At 40.6% G+C, this 24880-nt stretch overlaps 1 protein-coding gene across 2 annotated transcripts; it reads left to right on the top strand.

The window, feature by feature from the left end:
• The first annotated feature begins 1192 nt into the window (after positions 1-1192).
• Positions 1193-20133, top strand: WSB1 (WD repeat and SOCS box containing 1). Of its 2 annotated transcripts, XM_047757331.1 has the most exons (9): positions 1196-1528; positions 8358-8526; positions 9954-10222; positions 12084-12215; positions 13998-14100; positions 16337-16507; positions 17229-17342; positions 18482-18589; positions 19393-20133. In XM_047757331.1, the coding sequence occupies exons 1-9, from the start codon at positions 1489-1491 to the stop codon at positions 19550-19552; spliced, it is 1266 nt and encodes a 421-aa protein (XP_047613287.1). In that variant the 5' UTR covers positions 1196-1488; the 3' UTR covers positions 19553-20133. The 2 variants fall into 2 exon arrangements, with proteins under 2 accessions (XP_047613288.1, XP_047613287.1); XM_047757332.1 differs by lacking the exons at positions 16337-16507; positions 17229-17342; positions 18482-18589; positions 19393-20133 and adding an exon at positions 14976-16062 and having other exon boundaries at positions 1193-1528; positions 13998-14098.
• The last annotated feature ends 4747 nt before the right edge of the window (positions 20134-24880 follow it).

Consider the following 24880-nt stretch of genomic DNA (forward strand, 5'->3'; position numbering starts at 1 on the left):
ATATTTGACAACTAGCCCCAGTGTATGGGACAGAGTAAGCCATCAATAAGTATGTTGACTGTATGTGACAAAAAAAAAAAAAGGAGAGGCGGATGATTTCTTGTACCTGTTATTAAATATTTCACTATTGGAAGACTTATCCTTATGCAAAGATAAAGATGAAGAAGTCATGCTGTAGGTGCTGTCATTTGAGATCTCTCAAAAGAGTCTGGCTAGGCACAACTCCTCTCCCACTGGTGTGTCTGTTGCATATTTGAAATTCCCAGCCTTAGACATCTTCCTTTGGAACTAGGTTTAAAGCCCACAGAAGAGCCCATTAAAATGCAAAGATGTCGTCTTTGAATGCAACCAACTTGGCTTTTGGCAGATACACACACATTTATCAGCACTGCTGTGTAAATAGCTAGCTGCCTCCCAGAGGCCTAGACCTTGGAAAGCAGCCTTGCAGAATGGGACGCTTCTAAGCAGACACGGTGGGATCGGCCTCAGCTAGTGGTCAGGACACAGCCGACCGCCAGCCTCGCTGCAGCCTCCGGGCAGGCCGGCTGCAGGGATTAGCCAGGACGAAGGCAGCCCCGGGAGGCCTTGTGGTGGGGCAGAACACCATCCCGCCCAGGTCTCCCCCTTCCTCAAGCCGGGTCACTTCGGCCCTTCCAAAAATCTACTAGCTCTCATCAGAACGCTCACGGCCGGACATGTGGTACAGAGCGATGTCATCTCATTGTTTTCAACAGTGCCACCTCCAATTCCCTGGCATTTGAGGGCCGGGGAAGAGGCCAAATAGAATTAAAGTCTGGAATGCCTTTTTTCTTTTCAGTTCAGTCAGCTTAAATGCCACGCAATCTTTACACTGTGGGCTAACGTGTATTACACAATTCTCTATTTGCCTTTTTAAAGGCGCTTCAAGTTATAAACACCATGCTGGGCCCCTGGCCGAAAAAAGAGACACAGTTAAAAGTAGTCAGTAGGCTCCAGCCCGGCCTTTGGGCCTGGACTGGGGTCACACCCCTCCTCCGCCGCCCCCGCCCTCTTCCGACTCCCAAGTCCAGTCCCCAGGACAACGCCCTAGAGCACCCGGCGGGAGGGCGGGGCGCCAAGCCTTGGCCGTCACGTCCCGAACGTCGGGAGGCGGGGCATAGCGCCTTTACGTCACCAGACCCCGCCCCGCATCCCTGATATTAATCGCGCCGACCGCCATTTTGTCTCCAGTGTCTCGTTTGCTGTCCGCGGCGTAGAAGGAAGTGTCTGACTCCGTGGGCGTGAGGCAGGGAGCAGGGGCTATTGTTTGTGTTTCACGCCGTAGTTTGGTCCGAGGCCTCCGGAGCTCTCCCGGGGCAGTCGGCAGAAGCCGCCGCGACCGCCCCGCCCCTCCCCTCCGTCCCTGGGACCGGGAGGGTCCCAGACCGCGTCACGCCCCTCGGCGCTCAACGTTCCCTTCTCTGTCGTTGCGTCCGCATCGCTTCCCCGGAATCAGACGGTACCCCATAGATGGCCAGCTTTCCCCCGAGGGTCAACGAGAAAGAGATCGGTGAGGAATGGGACGATGGGCGAGGGGTGCCGGTCAGCCCGCGGGAGTTTAGGAGAGGCAGGGACTCTCCCGAGGAGGCTCTGAGTCTGAGGAAGTGGAGTGAGCCTGAGCCAAGCCTTAGAGCGCAGAGGAAAGAAGCGGCCCTGTGAGTGGGTGTCGCTGAGGGTAAATGGGTTCAGCCTTGATGCCGCGCCTACTGTGCGCCGGGCAGGGCGGAAGGCAGTGCGCGGATCTTAGAGGCAAAGAGAATCTGGGCGCCGAGTGGAGGGCTGTAGTGATCATGTGGCCCGGGATGGATACACACTCGTGGGGATCCTAGCTGTCTCATCGGAGGTCTGCGCAGGGCCGTTCTGCAGGGATTCTCTTGGCTCGGGGGCTGGGGCCTGGAGTGGGCCGGGGCGGGCTGGGTAAGTCTTCGGGACGCTTACAAGTTTCTAGTGGGGAAAAGTACACTTGTGTGTTCTGAGCTGTTATGAAAGGATGGGTCTTCGGGTATACCAATCACTATAAGGAGAAGTGCAGCCGAAGAGCTGCCTTCAGCCTGGAAAAAGCAATATATATATATATGTATTTTTTTTTAATTGGTGTGGCGTTAAGAAAGGCAGCAGGCGGCTCAGGGGAGGAGTCTCAGTTATCTTTCGTGCACTTAAGAGTTGGGAGGAGCAGGGTGGTTGGGTGGAGTGACCAAAGAAAAGCTCATCTACGGAGGAGCAAACTCTTGAAAAGGCTGTCTAGAAACGCTTAGTGGCCAGCCCTGCCGAGCTGAAGACCGGCTGATAGATGTTGGCGGTCCTGTGTCAGGACGTACCCAATGGCTCAGTGGAAAACACCTCACATTTTTTTAAGTCCTCTCACAAGGTGAAATAACTGGAACAACTTTGGGGGAAGTTGGGGGTGCTAATCATTGATTGATGTGTTACTAAACATTTAAACTTAGCAAGTCAAGTTATACACCTTATTTAAATATATGCAGTTTTTATTAAAATAGATTTAGCATCTCCCCACCCTTTCTCAAAGCCCAGCACTGAAATTACCGCTGTTAAATAAATGAAAATTGGAGGTAGCTACTGAGCTGAGAGCCTTTGCATTTCCTTATTCTTCAACTAAATGTATGCCTTTATTAAACACTGGCAGGAGGTATTTCCAGAGAAAGGGAGAAACAATAGCTAAAAGGCCCTCTATACTGTATGTTGGTAAATTCTTATATTTAGAGACAGCTATCTTAGAATTCTGGACTTTTGTCCTCTTAGGGATACAGTTGGATAGCAAGTTAGGAGGGGGCTTTAACCCTGGGTTGTTTTTTGTTTGGCTTTTTTGTTTTTAGGGCCACACCTGCAGCATATGGAAGTTCCCAGGCTAGGGGTCAAACTGGAGCTATAGCTGCCAGCCTATGCCACAGCCATGCCAGATCCTAGCCTTGTCTGTGACCTACACCACAGCTCACAGCAGCGACAGATGCTTTAACCCACTAAATGGAGCCAGGGTTTGAACCTGTATCCTCATGTTCATTTCTGCTAAGCCACAACAGGAACTCCTGACGCTATTTTTGGGGGGTTTTTTTGGCTGTTCAGGGCTGCACCTGAAGCATATGGAGGTTCCCAGGCTAGGGGTCTAATCGGAGCTACAGCTGCCGGCCTCCACCACAGCAACGCAGGATCCAAGCCTGTCTGTGACCTACACTACAGCTTATGGCAATGCTGGATCCTTAACCCACTGAGCAGGGCCAGGGATAGAGCCCGCAACCTCGTGGTTCCTAGTTGGATTCGTTTCCGATGTGCCACGATGAACTCCCTGATCCTGGTTTTAGTAACAGTTTTAAACAGAAAACAAAATTCATGTCCAGTTTTTTTGTTTTTATGTCACACCTGTGGCATGTGGAAGTCCAGGGATTGAATCTGACCTGCAGCTGTAGCAACGTGAGATCCTTTAACCCACTGCTCCAGGGCCTTGGGATCAAACCTGCACCTCCACAGTGACCTGAGCTGCTGAAGTTGGATTCTTAGCCTGCTGCACCACAGCAGGAAGTCCTCATGTCCAATTTTTATTTTAACTGTGGAATGTAGAACTCAGAAGTTCTTATTCTCAGTCCAATGGTGTTTTGTTTTCCTACTCACAGTAGTGTCATAGATGAGTGGTCTGCCTCTCATTTATCTGTATGTTACTCGGTAGTCGCCAAATAATCTAAAAGAACTTTGGCCTTTTAAAGGTCGTTTTGTTTTGTTTTTTTAAACAGGTTTTTGTTTCTTTTTAACAAATTATTTGGATACAGAGTTAAACACTACACTATGTAGCTTTGTATCTATCAGTAAGGACTGACTTCCCCTTTTTCTTGGGTATTAATTACAGTTGTTTGGTTCTCAAGTACTGAAAGAGGAGGCAAAATTCCATGAATGATTAAAGAAATCTATGCGACAGGGAGTTCCTGCCTAGAGCTACAGCCCTCTTTCACAAGGCACTGCCACAGATCCTCCCTTTCTGGTTGTGAAATTGCGGGGAGGAATGTGAAGAAGGGGCTAAATCTAGTTTGGTTGAGCAGTGACTCAGCTGATGGGTTAGAACTGTATGGATATTAATAATGTAGTGTTGTATCTTATGGCCAAGTTTCCATGGCAGGCGGCTGTTCTTTATACAAGGTCATTAAAAATCATACATTTCTTAGAATACTAGTATTAAACAGCAGGTAGTGTATCAGGTTTAATTAAATTTTTTCTTCATTATAAATCTTGTGCTAGTTATAATATTGTACCAATTATTAATATAATACTTTTAACGGTATAGCATCTATTTATTTGGCAGGTTTTTTTGGTTTTTTTTGTTTTGTTTTTTTTTAGGATGGCCCTATTTCTTGAATATATATTTAAGAAAAATTAGCTCATTATTTCATGGCCTTTGTTATCTGAACCACCAGCTTTTTAGTTAATTTATTACCATTCTTTACTCAGAGGGAGTTTTGTGATTGTTGCCAAGGTAAAAGAAGAAAAATACAGATGATCTTAAAATACAGATGAGATTAAAAAATTGAGTCTTCTGTGGGGAAGTTAGTCTTGTTTATGCTTGCCAAAGAAGAAATGAGTTCTAGTCAAATTTACCACATGTTCTTGAAGTTGAATGCCAGGATCAGTCCTTTCTTTCGAAATAGAAGTTATATAAATATATTGATCTAGTTTGACTAGGGGTTTCCTCTTTTTTAGATAATATTTGCTTTTTTTTTTTTTTTTTTGTCTTTTTGCCATTTCTCGGGCTGCTCCCGCCGCATGTTTCCAGGCTAGGGGTTGAATCAGAGCTGTAGCTGCCAGCCACTGCCACAGCAACTCGGGATCCGAGCCACGGCTGCGACCTACACGACGGCTCTCTTCAACACCAGATCCTTAACCCACTGAGAAGGCCAGGGATCGAACCCGCCACCTCATCATTCCTAGTCCGATTCATTAACCACTGCACCATGACGGGAACTCCCCCTCATTTTTTTTTTTTTCTTTTTAAGATTTAGACAGGGGTTGCAAATTCAGAGACCAAGCACATAAAGTACCTTAATGAAATGACCATATAAGACCGTGGGCTTGGGAATTCCTGTCATGGCTCAGAGTTAATGAACTGACTAGCATCTGTGAGGACATGAGTTCAATCCCTGGCCCCACTCGGTGGGTTAAGGATCTGGCATTACCATGAGCTTCAGTGTAGGTGGCAGACGTGGCTCAGATCTGGTATTGCTGTGGCTATGGTGTAGTCTGGCAAGCTGCAGCTCTGATTTGACCCGTAGTCTGGAAAAGTCCATATGCCATGGATGTGGCCCTAAAAGACAAATAAATAAGTGAAAAAGAAAATATATTTTAAAAAAAAAAGGGAGTTCCTTCCGTGGCGCAGTGGTTAATGAATCCGACTAGGAACCATGAGGTGGCTGGTTCGATCCCTGCCCTTGCTCAGTGGGTTAAGGATCTAGCGTTGCCGTGAGCTGTGGTGTGGGTCACAGACGAGGCTCGGATCCCGAGTTGCTGTGGCCCTGGTGTAGGCTGGTGGCTACAGCTCCGATTGGACCCCTAGCCTGGGAACCTCCATATGCCGTGGGAGCGGCCCTAGAAAAGGTAGAAAGACAAAAAATAAAAATAAAAAGACTGGGATTGAAGGAATGTTAAGGAAAACAAGGAGCAGCAAGCCCTTTCAAAAAGCATTGTGCAGGGTCACCAGTTTTGGAATTTTGTATTAAAGTCATGTTACTGCCAGTGAAATTAATGTCCCCTCATGCTGTATTGATAGAAATGGGGCAGAGCTAGGTGGTGGGTGAGGCGGCAGTTCAGCTTTGATTAAACCCACCTGAAGTATTGTGTTTCATTCTGGGTACCACTCTTCTGAGGACCACTGCTAACTGGTTTATCCAGCAAAGGGTGAAGGTGAAGAAGGATGGACTTGAATCCATGTAATCTTTTCACCAGGTTAAAAGGATTGAAAATTCACCAGATTTTATCCTGGTGAAAAAGTTTAGTTGCTGATGTCATTCCTGTCTTCATTGTATATACGAGTTGCATGTGGGAGCAGGATCAGGCTAGTCTCTTACATCAGACTCCAGACTGAGTGGGTGGAGTGACAAGGAGGACGATCTTGGGTTATCAAAAGGAAATTTTCTGGTAATCTCAGCTGTGCCAAAATAGATGCATATTCATATATGTGAATATCATGGGAAAACAGGTTTCCATTTTGTTTTACTTTTTAAACCACAGTTCTTGTTGATGTGTCAAAGAATTGAGCAAAGAAACAGTTCAGTCACTTAAGAATGGGAGCTCATACGTGTGCTTTCATATTCATTCAGTAAATACATACTGAGACCCTGTCACATGCCAAGTGCTACACTAGCTGTTGGCAGAAAACACATTGAGACTGGAAGTGTCCCTGAATGAGTACATTTGGAGGTTTGTGTGTATATATCTGCTCTTGCAATAGGAGTGTAAGTAGTTCTCATTTGTACTGCAGTGCATAGAATATATTGAAGTTTAGTTGTTGGAAATTTTAAGCCAAAAACAAAAATACACTGTAGAGTTGATCACACAACCAACCACAAAATAGATAATAGGGAAACTAAACCAAAGGTGAATTATTACTAAAAAAAGGGAAGAGTAGCAAAAAAAAAGTCAAGACAGCAGTGGTGATAGACCGATCAAGAAAATCCTTTCCCAGAATCAAGGAAATGCCAGCCACATTTGCATGTGTACATGTACAGTAGGAGGTTAAGTACTATTAACTAAATTTAAAGTGTATGAAATTTTCCTTTTTATTTTTTTATCCTTAAAAGCCAAAATAATTACTTCCATTTTTGGGTCAGTTTATAGCCCATTAGGAGGATGCTTGAGGACCATTATTCCAGAACCACAAATATAATGCATTTTAAAGCACTGGTTGGGGAGATTGGACTAAATAACCTTTAAGTCCCTTCTTAGCTCTGAGGATTTTGTGATTTTTGTGACCCAGGTTTGAGAAAGGTAAGAATATTCATGTTTGACTAGACCATTTGATAATGCTTCCTTTGAGTAATGCTGTAATGCCGTATTTTATATAGTCAGTTTATGATTTTTGAAAGCTGCAAACTTTTTGGAAGATACTTTTTTTTTTGGTCTTTTTTTGCTATTCCTTGGGCCGCTCCCGTGGCATATGGAGGTTCCCAGGCTAGGGGTCTAATCGGAGCCGTAGCCACCGGCCTATGCCAGAGCCACAGCAACGCGGGATCCAAGCCACGTCTGCAACCTACACCACAGCTCACGGCAACGCTAGATCGTTAACCTACTGAGCAAGGGCAGGGACCGAACCTGCAACCTTATGGTTCCTAGTAAGATTCGTTAACCACTGCGCCACGACGGGAACTCCGGAAGATACTTTTTTCTTGCAGGGCAGCTTTAGTCTCTTGCATTTTATTTTTATTTTTTTATTTATTTTTTGTCTTTTTTGCTACTTCTTGGGCCGCTCCTGCGGCATATGGAGGTTCCCAGGCTAGGGGTCGAATCGGAGCTGTGGCCGCCAGCCTATGCCAGAGCCACAGCAACGCAGGATCCAAGCCGCGTCTGCAACCTACACCACAGCTCACGGCAACGCCGGATCGTTAGCCCACTGAGCAAGGCCAGGGACCGAACCCGCAACCTCATGGTTCCTAGTCAGATTCGTTAACCACTGCGCCACGACTGGAACTCCAGTCTCTTGCATTTTAAATGTAATTTGATAAAAACATAAGGCAATGCAAAAAACAGGACTTCATTAATTGCTGGCTGTGATGGTTCATTACATTATTGTTATTTGACCAGTTTTTTAATTTATTTATTTTTTATTTTTTTTAATGTTAAAGTTTTATTGAAGTATAGTTGATTTACAATGTTGTAATTTCTGCTATGCAACAAAGTGATTCTTTTATATATATATATATGTATACATATACACATATATACACACAATCAGGGAACCCCTGATTTCTTAATTTTTTTTTTTTTTTATGTCCACACCCACGGCAGTTGGAGGTTCTGGGGCTAGGAATCGAATTCAGAGCAAAGCTGCAACCTGAACCAAGGCTGTGGCATGACCAGTTTTTTTAAGTGGAACTTAAAACAGCTTGATATTTGGGAAATTTTAGGAAAATCACTTCACCAAAACTTGGGAGATAGTTAATATCATTAAAGGGTCTTCACAGCACTTGGAGGGATCTTCCCTCAAAGGGTAGATGCAGAATTCTTTGTACCTGATCTGCATAGAAGAAGGAAAAAGGAGTTGAGTCATTCCTAAAGAAATATGGATGCAGTCTTAAATGCATTGTTGGTTATATATGATGTCCTATATTTTTCCTCTTTCCTTTTAGTGAGATCACGTACTATAGGTGAACTTTTAGCTCCAGCAGCTCCTTTTGACAAGAAATGTGGTCGTGAAAATTGGACGGTTGCTTTTGCTCCAGATGGTTCATACTTTGCTTGGTCTCAAGGACATCGCACAGTAAAGCTTGTTCCGTGGTCCCAGTGCCTTAAGAACTTGTAAGACTTTTTGTATCTATCTCTTTGTATAATTTACTTTTTCTCTGAGTGGAGTGATAAGATTTTGATATTTGTTTTTTCTCTTGGAGACTGTTGTGAATGTGTTTTAATCGTAACCCAAATATTTTACTGAAAAATTTGTGGGGAAGAATTGTCTGACATTACAGAATACTTTCTTAGTTACTTTGGTGTCTTGTGTCTTGATGGTGTGTCAGTATATGTGTCAGGGGAGGTGACCTTTGTTATGTGATGCTTTTTGGATTTCACATTTTATTAGATAACAGAGGTGTATAGATCATATAATTACTTTTTTTGTACTTAACAACCCCTCTGCTTGGGTTTGAGTTTAAATATATGTTGAAAGTTCTAAAATGAATCATCGACTAAATTTAATCTTTCCTTGCTTTTTATGTCTAGCTCACCTTCACTGTTTTATTCATTAATGTAATTATATATTACTTTAAATCTAGAAAGTATGGGAAACTACTGATTATTATGGAGGTTTAAAATACTTTTCTTTCTTTTTTTTTTTTGTCTTTTTGCTATTTCTTTGGGCCGCTTCCACGGCATATGGAGGTTCCCAGGCTAGGGGTTGAATCGGAGCTGTAGCCACCGGCCTGCGCCAGAGCCACAGCAACTCGGGATCCGAGCCACGTCTGCAACCTACACCACAGCTCATGGCAACGCCGGATCGTTAACCCACTGAGCAAGGGCAGGGATCCTAGTTCATGGTTCCTAGTTGGATTCGTTAACCACTGCGCCACGACGGGAACTCCTAAAATACTTTTCTGATGTCAACTTCATAATATCTTATGTTCTTGGTTTTTTTTTTGTTTTTGTCTTTTGCTTTTTTAAAGACAAGGAATCCTAATTGATAGAGGACTCCTGTATCATTTAGGCTATATTGAAGCAAATAAAATTGTTTGAAAATTTGAAATGAAAAAATTATAAATTGCTTTATTTTTTAACTTGGCCTCTTTCTCAACCACTAAGGATTTCTTTTAGTCTGAATTTATTTGGTCATGCCCACAGGCTAATAGCAACTTTTCTCCTTCCTATCTAAATTTTTTTTAATTAAAATATAATTGATTTAAAATGTTCTGTCAATTTCTGCTGTACAGCAGAGTGGCCCAGTCATACATAAATGTATATTTTTTTCTAATGATCTTCCATCATGTTCTATCACAAGTGATTGGATATAGTTCCCTGTGCTATACAGCAAGACCTCATTGCTTATCCATTCTAAATGTAATAGTTCGCAATACAATAATAGAATCCTTATCGATAGGAAGGGTGCCATCTATAAGGATTCTCTTGTTATTCAGTATCACTATAATAATTATTTTAATAAACACTTACTATTTAGTCTCCATAGGAGTACAGAGTAAATGATAACTAGATTTCACTTTGACTTTTTTTCCACCCAGTCTCTTGCATGGCACCAAGAATATCACCAATTCAAGCAGTTTAAGGTTGTCAAGACAAAACAGTGATGGTGGTCAGAAAAATAAGCCTCGTGAACATATTATAGACTGTGGCGATATCGTCTGGAGTCTTGCTTTTGGATCTTCAGTTCCAGAAAAACAGAGTCGCTGTGTAAATATAGAATGGCATCGATTCCGATTTGGACAGGATCAGCTACTCCTTGCTACAGGGTTAAACAATGGGCGTATCAAAATATGGGATGTATATACAGGTATGGAGTTAAATTTTAAGAGCAAACGTAATTATTTTATGCTGCAAGGCATAGCTCATAGGCAGTAGAACACATGATTTGTGGATTTTAACTTACTGAATAGCATCTTCAGCTCATAGTCTTAATTTAGGAAAATGGAGTTCACATTGCTTGATCAGTCTTTAGAGAATATGTAGCAGGAAGGAGATATCTAAGGAATGTTTAGTTAATTATCACTTAAACTAGTAATTTAGTTTATCACTTAAATTGCAAAATGTATACTTTTTTAGTGATTGATAGAGGCTTTCAAGGTAAATCTGTTTTTAACAATCATCTAACCTTTGGAAGGTTTTAATGACATTTTATCTAAAATTTAGATAGGTTGAGAAGTTAAATTATTTGGGCATTTAAAAGTAAGGTTTTTTTTGTTTTTTTTTTTTGTTTTTTTTTTTGTCTTTTTGCTATTTCTTGGGCCGCCCCTGCGGCATATGGAGGTTCCCAGGCTAGGGGTCGAATTGGAGCCATAGCCACCAGCCTACGTCAGAGCCACAGCAACACGGGATCCGAGCCGCGTCTGCAACCTACACCACAGCTCACGGCAACGCCGGATCGTTAACCCACTGAGCAAGGGCAGGGACCGAACCCGCAACCTCATGGTTCCTAGTCAGATTCGTTAACCACTGCGCCACAACGGGAACTCCTAAAAGTAAATTTTTTGTTCACTACCTAAGATAGTCTCTGGCTCATAGTATGTACTCTAATATTTGAGTGTTTTTAAAAAATAAGTATTAAAACAATATGTACATTAGAATACAGCAGGTGATACTAACTGAGTGGGGATAATGCGTCAGTAGATTTGAATTCTTGAAAAAAAAATTAATGCATATAGATTTTCATAGAAAAAAAAATTCTGATGAATAAAGAACTTTTTTTCCCCACAGATGTTTGAAAATTTAGGCTATAGTAGGATAACGTATGTTTGGGGAAGTTTGACAGTTCATTTTTAATCTAGATCAAGGAAAAAACAAGGAAAAATTTGATCTTATAATTTTAAAATCATAGTATACAAACTTTTAAAATATTTTTTACCTTTTAAGGGCTGCACATGCAGCATATGAAAGTTGCCAGGCTAGGGGTTGAATCGGAGCTACAGCTGCCAGCCTACAGCGCAGCTGCAGCAGTGCCAAATCTGAGCTGTGTCTTTGACCTATGCCTCAGCTTGTGGCAATGGCGGCGGATCTTTAACCCACTGATTAAGGCCAGGGGATCAAACCCATGTCCTCGTAGATACTAGTCGGGTTCATTAGCCACCGAGCCATGACAGGAATTCCTATAGAAACATTTTAAGTGATGTAGATTTTCTTGTTATTAAATTGACTTGACCCAGGAGTTCACACTCACGAATTCCTTTCTAACTTTTCTAATAAATTTAGGCTTTGCTATCTTGGAAGTAATCCATTTAAAAACAGTGTAAATGGTGAATCTTTAAAAATAATGGTAAAAGCAGTAATAAGTCATTTTTACACTTGGTAAACTGTATATTTTTTCTTATATATATATTGAAGGGATATATACACACACACACACACACACACACACACACATATATATTTTTTTTAGGGCTGCACCCATGGCATATGGAGGTTCCAAGGCTAGGGGTTGAATCTGAGCTGTAGCTGCTGGCCTATGCCACAGCCACAGCCATGCAGGATCCTTAACCCACTGAGCAAAAGCCTCAGGGATTGAACCTACGTCCTCGTGGATGCTAGTCAGATTAGTTAACTGCTGAGCCACTATGGGAACTCTCTATAATTTTTTTTAATGGAAGCTGATAAAAATTATTAATGTTGTCCTTTTTTTTCCCACTTTCTGTTGTATTTAGGAAAACTCCTCCTTAACTTGGTAGATCATACTGAAGTGGTCAGAGATTTAACTTTTGCTCCAGATGGGAGCTTGATCCTGGTGTCAGCTTCAAGAGACAAAACTCTGAGAGTGTGGGACCTGAAAGATGATGGTATGTCTTTTTCCAGGTTGTGATAAAGAACTAGTGTCTTGATATTACTACTGAGAGGTATTGCAAACGCCTGGGGCATATGATGTTAACAGTGGCGAATGACTGAAGTTTCCTTTTCTCTTAGTCCTTTGGTCTCTTTCCTTCTATAGATCAAACAAAACCATAAGTTTTACGCAGAATAGAAGCCAGCACTTGCTCTAAAGCAAACGATTTGATATTATTCAGACACTAATCACACAAATGTGTGTCAGCTGAGGACAAAATCTGGGTTGGTTTTATGGTTTAATCTGTGTTGGCTTAGTTCCTTTATCTCAGAGAGGGTTATTCATTTGCTCAGTGAAAATTTAAATAGATTTTTGCTATAACAAAAGATATAACTTAGTGATTCATAAAATGTAAATTAAAAGATAATTTATATGCCAGAATTTATATGTCAATACTAATCATAATAAGTTGGATAGTTTAAGTAAGAAATTATAAAAAGTAGATTTGCTTTCCAATATAGTAAAAGCTATGTCAGTGTCAAGTACTTAGCTTTCTCTGAAACATTTATGATTGTGGTGCTTTTTACAGAGTTTTGGAGAGTCTGCCTTGTTTGAGAGGACCTGAGATGAGCATCTCTTCTCCTTCTTAACCTCTAATGAAGGAGTTTACAATTTTAACTAAAACCTTATATTTAATTACCATCTACTAGTGCTCTACCAACCTCAAGCTGGAGGTTGACAGGCTGCTTTGGGGAAATGTAGCTTAACTTGAACATAGTAGGAGACAAACCACTCATTTGGAGACTTGTTCCAGCTTATGGATAGTAACCATTTCCTGATAGAAAATACAATAATACTACTACCAAACTATGAGGTACCTTCCCATTTTATCAGTTCTTTGCTTATTTGGCAGTTGAGGGGTAAAAGGATCTGAACAGTTAAAACTGTTGATAATTAAAATTTTCTTTTGCATGTCAAATGGTCCTTGCTCTCTGAGTTGTGTGTATGTTATAAGAATGTAGACTCAGGAGTTCTGTTGTGTCACAGCGGAAACAAATCCAACCAGGAACCATGAGATTGCAGGTTCCATCCCTGGCCTTGCTTAGTGGGTTAAGGATCCGGCGTTGCCGTGAGCTGTGGTGTAGGTTGCAGATGTGGCTCAGATCCTGTGTTGCTGTGGCTGTGCTGTAGGCCGGCAGCTGTAGCTCCAATTTGACCCCTAGCCAGGGAACTTCCATATGCTGCAGTACGGCCCTAAAAAGCCTCAAACCCCCCCCCCCCCAAAAAAAAAGACAACAAAACCTAAGAGTTAAAATACATTAAAATATACGTGGGCATAATTGTGTGCTTTGGGTATAATGCACAGGAGCCTTGGAATGGAATGTAGGTTATAAAAAAGGAAGGGCGAAAAGGCAGTTTGAAGATGTCCATGAAGTCTCAACTTTGCTATTGAGGTGTTCCAGTTCCTTCATTTGTAGAATAAGGGGATTAAATCATATATTTTCTGTACAAATCAGCAGACCTTTTCTTAAAAGGCCAAATGGTGAATATTTTAGGCTTGTAAACTATGTTCTCTCTGCAACAGGTTTTCAACTCTACTCTTGTAGTGGAATGGGCACATTTGTGTTCCAATAAAATTTTGGTACAAAAATAAGTAGCTGGTGTATATAGCCAGCCTCTATTGCAGATTAATCACTGCCCCTGTAGAAGTTTGTGATTCTGTAATCTACCATTTTTGAAGTGCTGCTCATTTGAAGTAGCTTCTAGGGTTAACACAGGTAATTTTCTTTTTGTTCAGGAAACATGATGAAAGTATTGAGGGGCCATCAGAACTGGGTGTACAGCTGTGCATTCTCTCCTGACTCTTCTATGCTGTGTTCAGTGGGAGCCAGTAAAGCAGTATGTGTCAAAGTTCTTGTATATTTATTGTGAATTGGATTATAATGATGTGTGCATAATCATTTTAAATCTAAGTAACCTATTAAGTCTGTGCTCGGTGTCTTGAATATCTTAATATTTTATTTCATGATGGGGGAGAATTTGCATGAGGGAAATTAAATATAGTTATTGATTGTAAAGTGAGAAATTGGATTGCTTTTAGATAGAGATGATATTCATAAAATAAGGGGTATGTCAAATTTATTCTTTCTAAGGTCTAGGGAAGTTTATGTGCTATATAAGAGATCTAGTCCAAATGTTAAGACATTCCCTTGCTAATTATTTCTTTGTTGTCCTTTTTTTTTTGGTCCAGTTTGCTGTTTAAAAAGTTTTGAGTCCCAGCTGGTCTTGGACATTTAACTGAAAAAAGTAACTTATAGATCTAATAAGAATAAAAATAGCAGTCATATATGTCCCAGAGTGAACTATAGATGAAATTTGATTTGATCTGTCTTGCATAATATACCTGTAGGCAGATTAAGTATAAAGTGACTCTTAAGAGGGTTATGCGTATTGATGAACCCTCCTCCTTTAGTTGTGTACCAGCTCTGAGTTAGTAAAAAGAGATCTTATTAGCTTCAGGTATTTATGAAAATGGTTCAAGTCCAAATACATGTGACGATCACACTTTGAATTAATGTGGGGGGGTGGGAGGTTGGTTAAAATGCATTTTATTTAGCCAAGAAGTGTGTTAAAATGATAGTTGCAAATGTTGGCAGTTTAGAAAAAGAATAATCAGTTTAGTTCTTTAAAAATCATAAGAAGAACAAAGCTAGATGTTGACATTGCTATTTTAGGCTGTGTGTTTTCCATATGCTTCTTGCTTTCCCTGTCACAGGTGGTGGCAGCAATATTGGTGTGATTGAGGTTATGCTGGCACCACTCGCACACAGGCGCACAATGGTGTTAGCTGGGCAGAAAGAGTGGCATCTCTGGCTACCGGGCTGGGGGCGACCTTTACCATAGGATGAAGTAACCTTGCATTCGGCTGCAAGGTGTACTGTACGTACACAGGTGCTGGTCGATGTCCACTTTCTGCTTTTCTTTCTTTCTTTTTTTCTTTTTAAAAATGATTTTCCCCACAGTGAAACCAACTGACTCCTCCGAGTAAACTGATCCTCCAGTCTGGTGGAATTGGGAGTCTGACATGTGAAACCAATTTAATGTAATGTAATTGGCTTTCAAATGGTTTCTCTGTGCTGTTTTTTGGAATTCTTTGAGATACTAGAGATACCTTAAGTCTTAGATCCAATTTAAAATTTGTGTTTATTTTTCTATGGAAATAATATATTATGTCTGTGCAGAAAAAAAGTAGTAAAAAGGATTGCTTTACTCCAAGAGGAGGAGAGATTGTCTTACTAGGATTGTTATAAACCTCCAAGCTCACATTTAACGTAACAGACTGAAGTAAATGTTAGAGTACTGTTTAGAGCTATTCTGCACAGTCTAACTCCTGATCTTTAGAATCTAAAATTATGTGTGAACTTGTACTAAGTAATTAAAAAGTTTGATACTTTAAATGACTAATGATTGTGGTCGGTTTGGGAAAAATAAGATTGGCAAATCTTGACTCACAGAAATGTTAATTGTATTATTTTCGTAAATTAGCATTTTCATTTTGTAATGTGGTTTAACATCCTGTTGTTTGCCAAAGAAATTTCATTTGGCTGTGAAAATTCTCTTTGCTTGCAGTATCTGTTTCTTTTCCTAGGCTCACGTTGGTGACCCAAGCCTATTGTAAACAAGTGATTATCTCAAAGGGAGATGCCAATGGAGTAACAATTTGTTAACCTTACATTTTCTGTCTGTATATTTTTTAAAAATTTGGTAGTTTCTGGAAAAAAAGAAGGGGGTTTGTAGTACTTAACCCTGTTTATTTCTGTATATTTTAGTTAATTAGTCTTTGGAATAAATGGATTTCAGTATAACTTTGTGGTTAAATTGCATTGCCTTTTTTGTGTTTAGGCTTATTTTTTAATTAACATTTAACAGAAACATTTGAAATAGAATTTGCATGTCTACTTTAATTAACTTAAAGACCGATTTTTTTTTAATCTATGACACTGAGCATATTTTTAATTATTCATAAATTATGTTTAATTTAATATCTTAATTAAATTTAGCAGTTTTAGTTTAAGATGTGCCATTTTGTCCTCTGTGTATCTGAATGAAGCTATAACATTTGCCTTTTTTTGCAGGTTTCCTTTGGGATATGGATAAATATACCATGATACGGAAACTAGAGGGACATCACCATGATGTTGTAGCTTGTGACTTTTCTCCTGATGGAGCTTTACTGGCTACGGCATCTTACGATACTCGAGTGTATATCTGGGATCCACACACTGGAGATATTTTGATGGAATTTGGGTGGGTACAGCATGAATTATTTTAGTCTATAATTCGTCTCTACAGTTAGGACACTTTTTAAGAAGTTACAGGAATAATTAGTCTATCTGGAGTTCCCGTTGTGCCTCAGTGGAGACAGTCTGACAAGTAACCATGAGGTTAAGGGTTCGATCTCTGGCCTTGCTCAGTGGGTTAAGGATGTGGCATTGCCGAGAGCTGTGGTATAGGCCAGCTATGGTATATGGATCAGATCCTGCTTGGCTGTGGCTGTGGCGTAGGCCAGCAGCTGTAGCTCTGATTCAGCCCTAGGGGAACCTCCATATGCCACAGGTATGACCCCAAAAAGCAAAAAATAAAAAAATAAAATCATAGTCTATCGTAATTTAAAATTTCAATATTTTTTTAGGGCACTTGAATAATGCATGTAAATTCTACAGATAAATTTGACTCAATACAGATCTGGTTACTTCATAGTATATGACTGTAGAAGTGGTTTCATTTTGGGGAAACAATTAAAACTAAAGTTGGACTTAGGGTCGTAAACAACTTTGTGAAAAAGGAAATAAGTAATTAGGTTTAGTTACTTCGATTAGTGTGGATAGATCAGCTTTACTTATTCTTCTCAGTTGTGTTCGTTAAAGCCGCTTTAAACATTATTCAAAGACTGATGTACTTTGTACCTAGGGTAGTTTTGTTTCTTAAGTGACTCTCATTTCCACTGAAAACATGTCTTTGACCTCAGGCACCTGTTCCCTCCACCCACTCCAATATTTGCTGGAGGAGCAAATGACCGATGGGTACGATCTGTATCATTTAGTCATGATGGACTGCATGTTGCAAGCCTTGCTGATGATAAGTAAGTGTGAATTAGAGCTTAACCTATTTATTGTTTTTTAAAGATTTCTGCTCATTCTTCTATTTAATAAACATTCTTAAGGCTGAAAAAGGGGGGGGGGGCCTTTCTGCAGTTTGGGTTTTAATGGCTCCCTTGGCAAGACCTTGGGAGATGTTGGTTTGCCTTTTTAAAGAATATTGGCCTGAACAGTGTTTGTGTAAACTAAAGATAATGCATGTTTTTCCTTGTTCTTTGTTAACGAGTTTAGGCAAACTGGGTAGATTTTTAATTAGCTTTTATCTCAGCTGACAGGGTTTTTTTTTCAGTATAGGTTGAAGCAGGACATTTTCAAATGGTAAAAATAGTCATTTTTGGAGTTCCCATTGTGGCTAAGTGTTCAATGAACCCGACTAGTATCCTTGAGGACGCGGGTTCCATCCCTGGCCTTGCTCAGTGGGTTAAGGATCTGGCTACAGCTCCGATTTGACCCTTAATCTGGGAACCTCCATATGCTGTGTGTGCGCGCCCCCCCCCCCCCCAAAAAAAAAGAATCAGAAGAATCTTTTTATCCACTGAAATTGAGACTATAAAGATGAAATGCCCCATGAGTGAGATACACTGCTTATTGGTAAGAAGCAGAAATGAGATATAGCCATTCTATTTTCTCATATAATGTGCATGGATATAGCTTTAAGCAAGCAATTTGGTCACAAATCCATTCAGAAAGTGACTCATCTTTACATACAAGGAGAGTTATTTTGTCAGCAGTAATTGTTTTTCTGTTTGTTCAGATTGGTTCTGAATATCAGTTTTGCTGTTCATGAGACACACCCTACCCAGGTGAAAAAGTTTTTATCAACATATCAGATACTGATTGTGTTTTAAGTGAAAGAAAGTAAGGAGAAAGCTTCCAGTTGTGAGCATGATAGATCTGAACACTGGGAAATGAAGGCAGCCATACCTTAGAGTCTCTTAAGTGTGAGTTGATCCAAATTACCAATTAGTATAGACTGAAAAATCTTTACAAAGCAAGTTATATTAATTGCTATGGTTGTATTTCGTGACTCAGCACAGAGTGGCATTTCTTTCTGAATTTTAAAAGTTGCTTTTACCTTAAATTTCCTACTAGGTACTCACTGGCTAATTTATTTCCTTTGCAGAATGGTGAGGTTCTGGAGAATTGATGAAGATTATCCAGTGCAAGTTGCACCTTTGAGCAATGGTCTTTGCTGTGCCTTTTCTACTGATGGCAGTGTTCTAGCTGCTGGGTAAAAGATTTCTCTTTCCTTTTAAGAGGCAATATAAGGTGGCTTTTGGTCAAAGCAGCCAGTATTTTATTGTGAGGAAATCTTCCATAAGGGCTCTTTATAATACTATTACTTTGTCATAGAGATCATTGGGTAGGTCTCCTTAGTTAGGTTTTGTTTTGCTTTGTTTTGTTTTTCCTTTCTTTTTAGGGCCACACCTACAGCATATGGAAGTACCCAGGCTAGGGGTCAAATCAGAGCTGCAGCTGCTGGCCTGCACCATAGCCACAGCAACATCAGACCTGAACCATGTCTGTGATCTATACCTCAGCTCGAGGCAATGCTGGATCTTTAACCCATTGAGGTCAGGGATTGAATCCACATCCTCATGCATACTATTTGGACTCTTTTTTTTTTTTTTTTTTTTTAGGCTGCACCCTCAGTGTATGGAAATTCCCAGGCTAGGGCTAGGGGTAGAATTGGGCTATAGCCGCCAGTCTATGCCACAGCCACATGGGATCTGAGCCGTGTCTTCAACCTACACCACAGCTCATGGCAATGCTGGGTTCTTAACCCACTGAGTGAGGCCAGGGATGGAATCCAAGTCCTCATGGATCCTAGTTGGGTTCGTTACCCGTGAGCCACGACGGGAAATCCACTAGTTGTATCCTTAACCCTCTGAGCCACAATGGGAATTCTGCTTAATTAGGTTTTAATGTGCAGTTTGTGGCTCTCATACAAAGTTTTGGTGATAGTTGTTTGAGCTGTGGGATGTTGAAATACATGGATTTGGGTAACTGAGCTTGTGACTTGTTTCTCTTTAGGACACATGATGGAAGTGTTTATTTTTGGGCCACTCCAAGGCAAGTCCCTAGCCTTCAACATTTATGTCGTATGTCAATCCGGAGAGTGATGCCCACCCAAGAAGTCCAGGAGCTGCCAATTCCTTCCAAAGTCTTAGAGTTTCTCTCCTACCGTGTTTAGAGGATGCTGCCTTTCCTCAACCTAGGGACTGACAACACACTTCACACAAACCTCAAGCTTTACTTTAAGGTTTAGGAGATTAATTTAATGATACATTCTTGTGTTGCATCTTGATCAGTTGAGCTTTTAAAATATTATTTATAGACCATAGAACTATTTCTGAACATATCAACTGTAAATTTTTTTTTTCTAAAATTAACTGTGAAAACATATACATACATGTATATATTTAGATATAAGCTGCTATGTGTTGAATGGACCCCTTTGCTTTTCTAATTTTTAGTTCCAACATGTATATATTGCTTCAGTAGAGCCACAATGTGTATCTTTGCTGTGAAGTGGAAGGAATTTTTTTTTATCCTGACATTGAGTAAGATGGCAGATGCTGACTTAAGAAAGGTGAATTGCCTCATACAATATGTGTATTTGGTTGGGAGGATCAGGTGACTGACCTGAAAGTAAAACACAATTTTTGTCTAGGAAAGGATTTTGTTTTCCTTAGGAGTGTCAGAGAAGTAGAATTTGAATGTGACATTATTAAATAGAAAACAGAACCAGGATAAAACCAGAAAAAAAGTGTATCCCCCCCCCCCACCCATAACTGCCGCTGCAGGCCTTAATTTTGGAAAGCAGCTTGCTTCTTTAACCCCTGTGGTATAAGTATTATAAATTTTAGTCAATTTGAGAAATCCATCTACTGTATTATTGCTAAATATTTTGTTGTTTGTACTAAGGGACAGTTATTTGAAGACTATGAAGACCATCATGGTTTTTTGGTTTTTTTTTTTTTAATTTGTTTTGAAGGGGTGGCTTTTAATTTTTTACACATATCCTGTGTTTCTGAAGGGGATAATATTGGTGACTTGCCAAAGAGAAGCAATATAGTATGTCTGCTTTTGCCTTCTGTTATTTATCTTACCTGCAGATATTAAGAATGTATGCATTATGTAAAATGCTTGATTATATATTTTTGTTGAGTTTTTTAATTAAAGACTTGTTTAAAAAAAAAACACTGTCACAAATGATTCTTACATGTGTTGGTAGGTTTCATGCTTTTTTGGTCTGTCTCCATGTAAGATTGATGGTGCACCACAAGCAAATTAAACAAGAAGGGTAATGAGGAAATAGCACGAGAAAGGGCACTACTTGGAAGTTAATGCTTCATGAATGCAGTCACTTGTACTTGCTTGTTCTGGGAGAACTATTGCAGAAATAATTACTTGAAAAGCAAAGAAAGGAAAACTTCTGAGCAAAAGAAAGTTATGATCTTTCAGGGGAACTCATAGGCTTACACTAAACATTTCTGGTTAAAATAACTATTTAAAAAAAATCTAGTGGTATGAGCCCTTTGAGGAAAACGAGCAAAACTTACTAGCATGTGTGCTCTTTGAAGACTTGTCCCCACTGAGAAATTATTACTCTTTTCAGGGTTTATATCTGTATAGGTTATAAATATAAAAGCTAGTAGAAAATACGCCTTTTATATATGCTTTTTTTTAATTTTAAAATACCATTATTTACGTTTCACATCAAATTATTCTCCAGTCAACATTTCTAAATTCTCTAAGAAGGCCAGAATTGCTTGCTATCTTCCTGTGAAAACCATAGTGGAAGATGAAAGGAAGATTGCATAATGTACGTCAAGTAGAAACACTTCAATATTCTCTTTGTGTATCACGAAGAAGGAATAGCAGGATGAGACTGACCAAAGGAAGGTAGGGAGGACATGACTGGGATACTAACATGGGTCAGGTTCTAGCTACCTGATCTGTTTTTGTTTTTGTTTTTTGTCTTTTTAGGGCCAAACCCATGGTATATGGAAGTTCTCACAGCCATATCAATGTAAGATCCCAACTGTGTGTTTGACCTACACCACAGCTCACACTTGGCAAGGCCGGATCCTTAACTCACTAAGCAAGGCCAGGGATTGAACCCTCATCCTCATGGATACTAGTCAAGGGATCATGTGAACACAAGAAAATGGCCTCGCTATCTTTTCACAACTTAAATATTTGATTTCAAATGACTAAGACCTGTAACTTGATCTTAAACTTGTGATCCTTGAAATTTCCAGCCTGCTTGTGACTGAGGTAAAGTTGGATTCAACTGGTTTGCACTGCTCTTGGGGCAGCAAGACCAAAAAAGGCTGGACTACAACTCCAGCATGCTTATGGGTTGAGGCAGCGTCTGATGAGTCCAGAGGGCTTGGCTGTTGGCCAGCCAGCACAGGGATGAGAAAGCACAAAGTGTGAGAAGTAAAACATTATCTCACAACCCAGAAGCCATAGGGAGAGTGACTCCAACTTCCAGATTAATCAGAATGAAGCCTTGTGGGTTTATTTTTGTCTAAGTAATTCTGATCAAGTTCTGGCCTAATAAGACAATGCATCTTAACTATAGGATGTATAAATTATAAAACAAGCACTGTCTAGAGTGATAGGGGTTTACGATTATATGTTGGTTTCAAAAATCATAAAGCATCAGTTGTAATAGGCTGGTTTTTTATTTAAAATCCTTTCCCCTCAGAAGTGAGAGCTGTTGGTAGTGAACCATAAAGTGCAGCCAGGAGAAATCACAACCATGGCTTATGTTTATAGTAAGATGTTTGGCAGGAACGAAGATCAGTTAACAACCTCAATCTGCTCTTTGCTCTGTAATGCTTCCCTTCAGCCAAAAGCAAAATGTCTGGTCAGAATCAGGTGCAGTGACCTATTTAAATTACAGGTGTCTAGGTTGCTTTGTGTGGTTGTGATTTGGCATTTTTATAGGTTTTTTTTTTTAATGATTTTTGTTTTTTCCATTATAGTTGATTTATACAGGTTTAACAGGAGAGATGAGGAAAAAAAGTGAGGGCAGGATTGGGGAAGGAAAACCAATTTAGTTCAGTTTGGAAGAACTCTAGCATTATTTTCCCTTTTAGAGGCTGCAACTATAATTATCTTTGTGCTTTCTCTCTCTTTTTTTTTTTGGCCTTGCTGTTGGCATGTGGAAGTTCCCAGGCCAGGGCCACAGCGGTGAACCAAGCTGTTGCAGCCACAAGAGAAATTCCTTGTGGTTTTTCTTTTAGTGATATGATAGAAATCTAGGAACTTTATCCACTTGTGATAACAGAGAAGTTGCTCTTCTGGTTTCAGAGTAAATCCTGTATTTCCTATACTAAAGGAAAATCTATAGTATTATGATGATAGTGATTTGGGGAGTTTTTTGTTTGGTCGTTTTCTGTTTTTTAGGTCCACATTTGTGGCATATGGAAATTCCCAGGCTAGGGGTGGACTTGGAGCTGCAGCTGCCAGCCTACACACAGCCACAGCAATGCTGGTTCCTTAACCCACTGAGCGGGGCCAGGAATCAAACCCACATCCTCATAACCACTGAGCCACAACTCTAACTCCTAATGGGTCTTTTTAAAAATTGTCCTCCAGGAGTTCCTGTGTTGGGGAGTTGGGATGAGAGGCCCAGCGCTAGCCCATTCAGCTTGTGCTGGGCAGAGAAAGAAGTTCCCTCAGACCGGGTCACGCTGTTCAACACCTGACGAAGACCCAGCCTTCTAGACTTGGCCCCATTTGGCCTCAGATCAGGAGGATGTTCATATAGCAGGTTGACCCAGTTTCTCACCCCAGGGCCGGCTGCCCAGAGGACTTTGCGGAAATGCTGGCTAAGGCTGCATCTCAAGATAGACTGGGATTATTTCTGGCCTAACTGCTTAACAGCCTGTGGCTTCTGGAGCTTTGATATTCAAAAATGCTATAACAGGGCATTCCCCTTGTGGCTCAGTGGTAGAGAATCTGACTAGTATCCATGAGGACACGGGTTTGATCCCTGGCCTCGCTTAGTGGGTTAAGGATCCGGTGTTGCTGTGAGCTACAGTGTAGGTTGAGGCTCAGATTCTGCATGTCTGTGGCTGTGGCATAGGCTGGCATCTGCAGCTCTGATTGGACCCCAAGCCTGGGAACTTACAAAAAGCTGTAACAGTGCCTCCCCTCCATGAGTAGAGTTAAGCTTTTATTTTGTATCTGCAGCGTCAGGTACCTGGCAGGTGTTCAGCATGTTTTACCCATTTATTGAGCACTGGCAGTGGTGCTCATTGCTATTCCTGGTGCTTCCAAAGGATTTTGAAGTATTATCCCCATTTTATATTATAGTTGTGGAGGTTCAAAAAGACCAACTCACTCTGCAAGGTCATAGAGCTAAGAAAAAACATCCAGGGCTTAACTTCTAATTACTCTGTCTCCAGAGTCCTGTTTCTCTCCAAAATGGCCTTGAATGGGTGCTAGACTTTAGGAAAGGCACTCAGTCAACCTCAGACTCCCAAGTTAGTCCCTTTGTGAGTCTGCCCATGCCACGGGGCTAGCCCTGAGGTCAGGTTCAACCTTTCCCAACACACACAAATATTTGGGGATTGAAACCCACACAGAAAAAAAATGACTTAAGCCCTGTCCTTTGCCCAATGCCTGGGAAAATTACACTGGATATTCCATTTGTTTTTCCCTCCACACAACTCTCCTTAGGAACTTATCTCAAATAATTCAACTTAAGCTGAAGCAGGAAGCCCCAAAGCAGTCACTGAAGGTGAGAAAGTCAGCTGACCTCAGAGCCACTGGCTTTAAAGATGAACATCAGGTCAGGTTACAAACTGCCACATCCAGGGGAAACCTAAGCCCTTTACACCAGCTGTGTGTGTGGACAAGCTTAGATGGGCTTGCCTGGAACTGACCCAAGGTGGCACTGGGCCAGGTGGAAGAGTTACCCAGTCAACTGATACTGATGCCACTGAAGGAACAGAGACAGTTCCCAGCCAAGGAGCGCCCAAGTCAAGAATAAAGGATCAGATCATTCTTACCATATTCATGGATTAAAAACTATACTTCTATCCCTCCACTTTCAAACATCTCTGGAAGTGGGATGTATTTTAGAATCAATCCTGTCTTTAAAATTTTTCTTTCTTAAGTGGACATACTAATGGTACAGATTACAATCAGTGGCATCCAGGTTTGATGAAACACAAAACAGTGGAATTTATATACAATTAAAAGGTCCCATGGGATGTTATAGACATGTCAGGAGTAGAAGACACCAAAAACAGATGGTAACTGAAGGGTGAGACATAGGGAAGTGAAGGGATCCATGAGCCCTTCCTGAAAAATGGCTTGACAATGAAATTCAGTCAATGAAAATCTAATAAAATCGCAAAATAGCTAACATTTATAGATTTTACTATGATCCAAGCACTGTCCTAGATGATTAACCAGTATAATTTAATCACCATAACCTAATGAAGCAGATATTCTCACCCCCCCTTTATAAATCAAGAAACTAAAGTATAGAGAG

The sequence above is a fragment of the Phacochoerus africanus genome, chromosome 14 (genome assembly GCF_016906955.1).
Source record: "Phacochoerus africanus isolate WHEZ1 chromosome 14, ROS_Pafr_v1, whole genome shotgun sequence".
NCBI classification, from domain to species: domain Eukaryota; kingdom Metazoa; phylum Chordata; class Mammalia; order Artiodactyla; family Suidae; genus Phacochoerus; species Phacochoerus africanus.

Coding starts and splice junctions, on each gene's coding strand:
- WSB1 (XM_047757331.1), top strand. CDS start 1,489: ATGGCCAGCTTTCCCCCGAGGGTCAACGAGAAAGAGATCG. Junction 14,101..16,336: donor GTGGGAGCCAGTAAAGCAGT/ATGTGTCAAAGT, acceptor TTTTTTTGCAGG/TTTCCTTTGGGATATGGATA. Junction 16,508..17,228: donor GATATTTTGATGGAATTTGG/GTGGGTACAGCA, acceptor CTTTGACCTCAG/GCACCTGTTCCCTCCACCCA.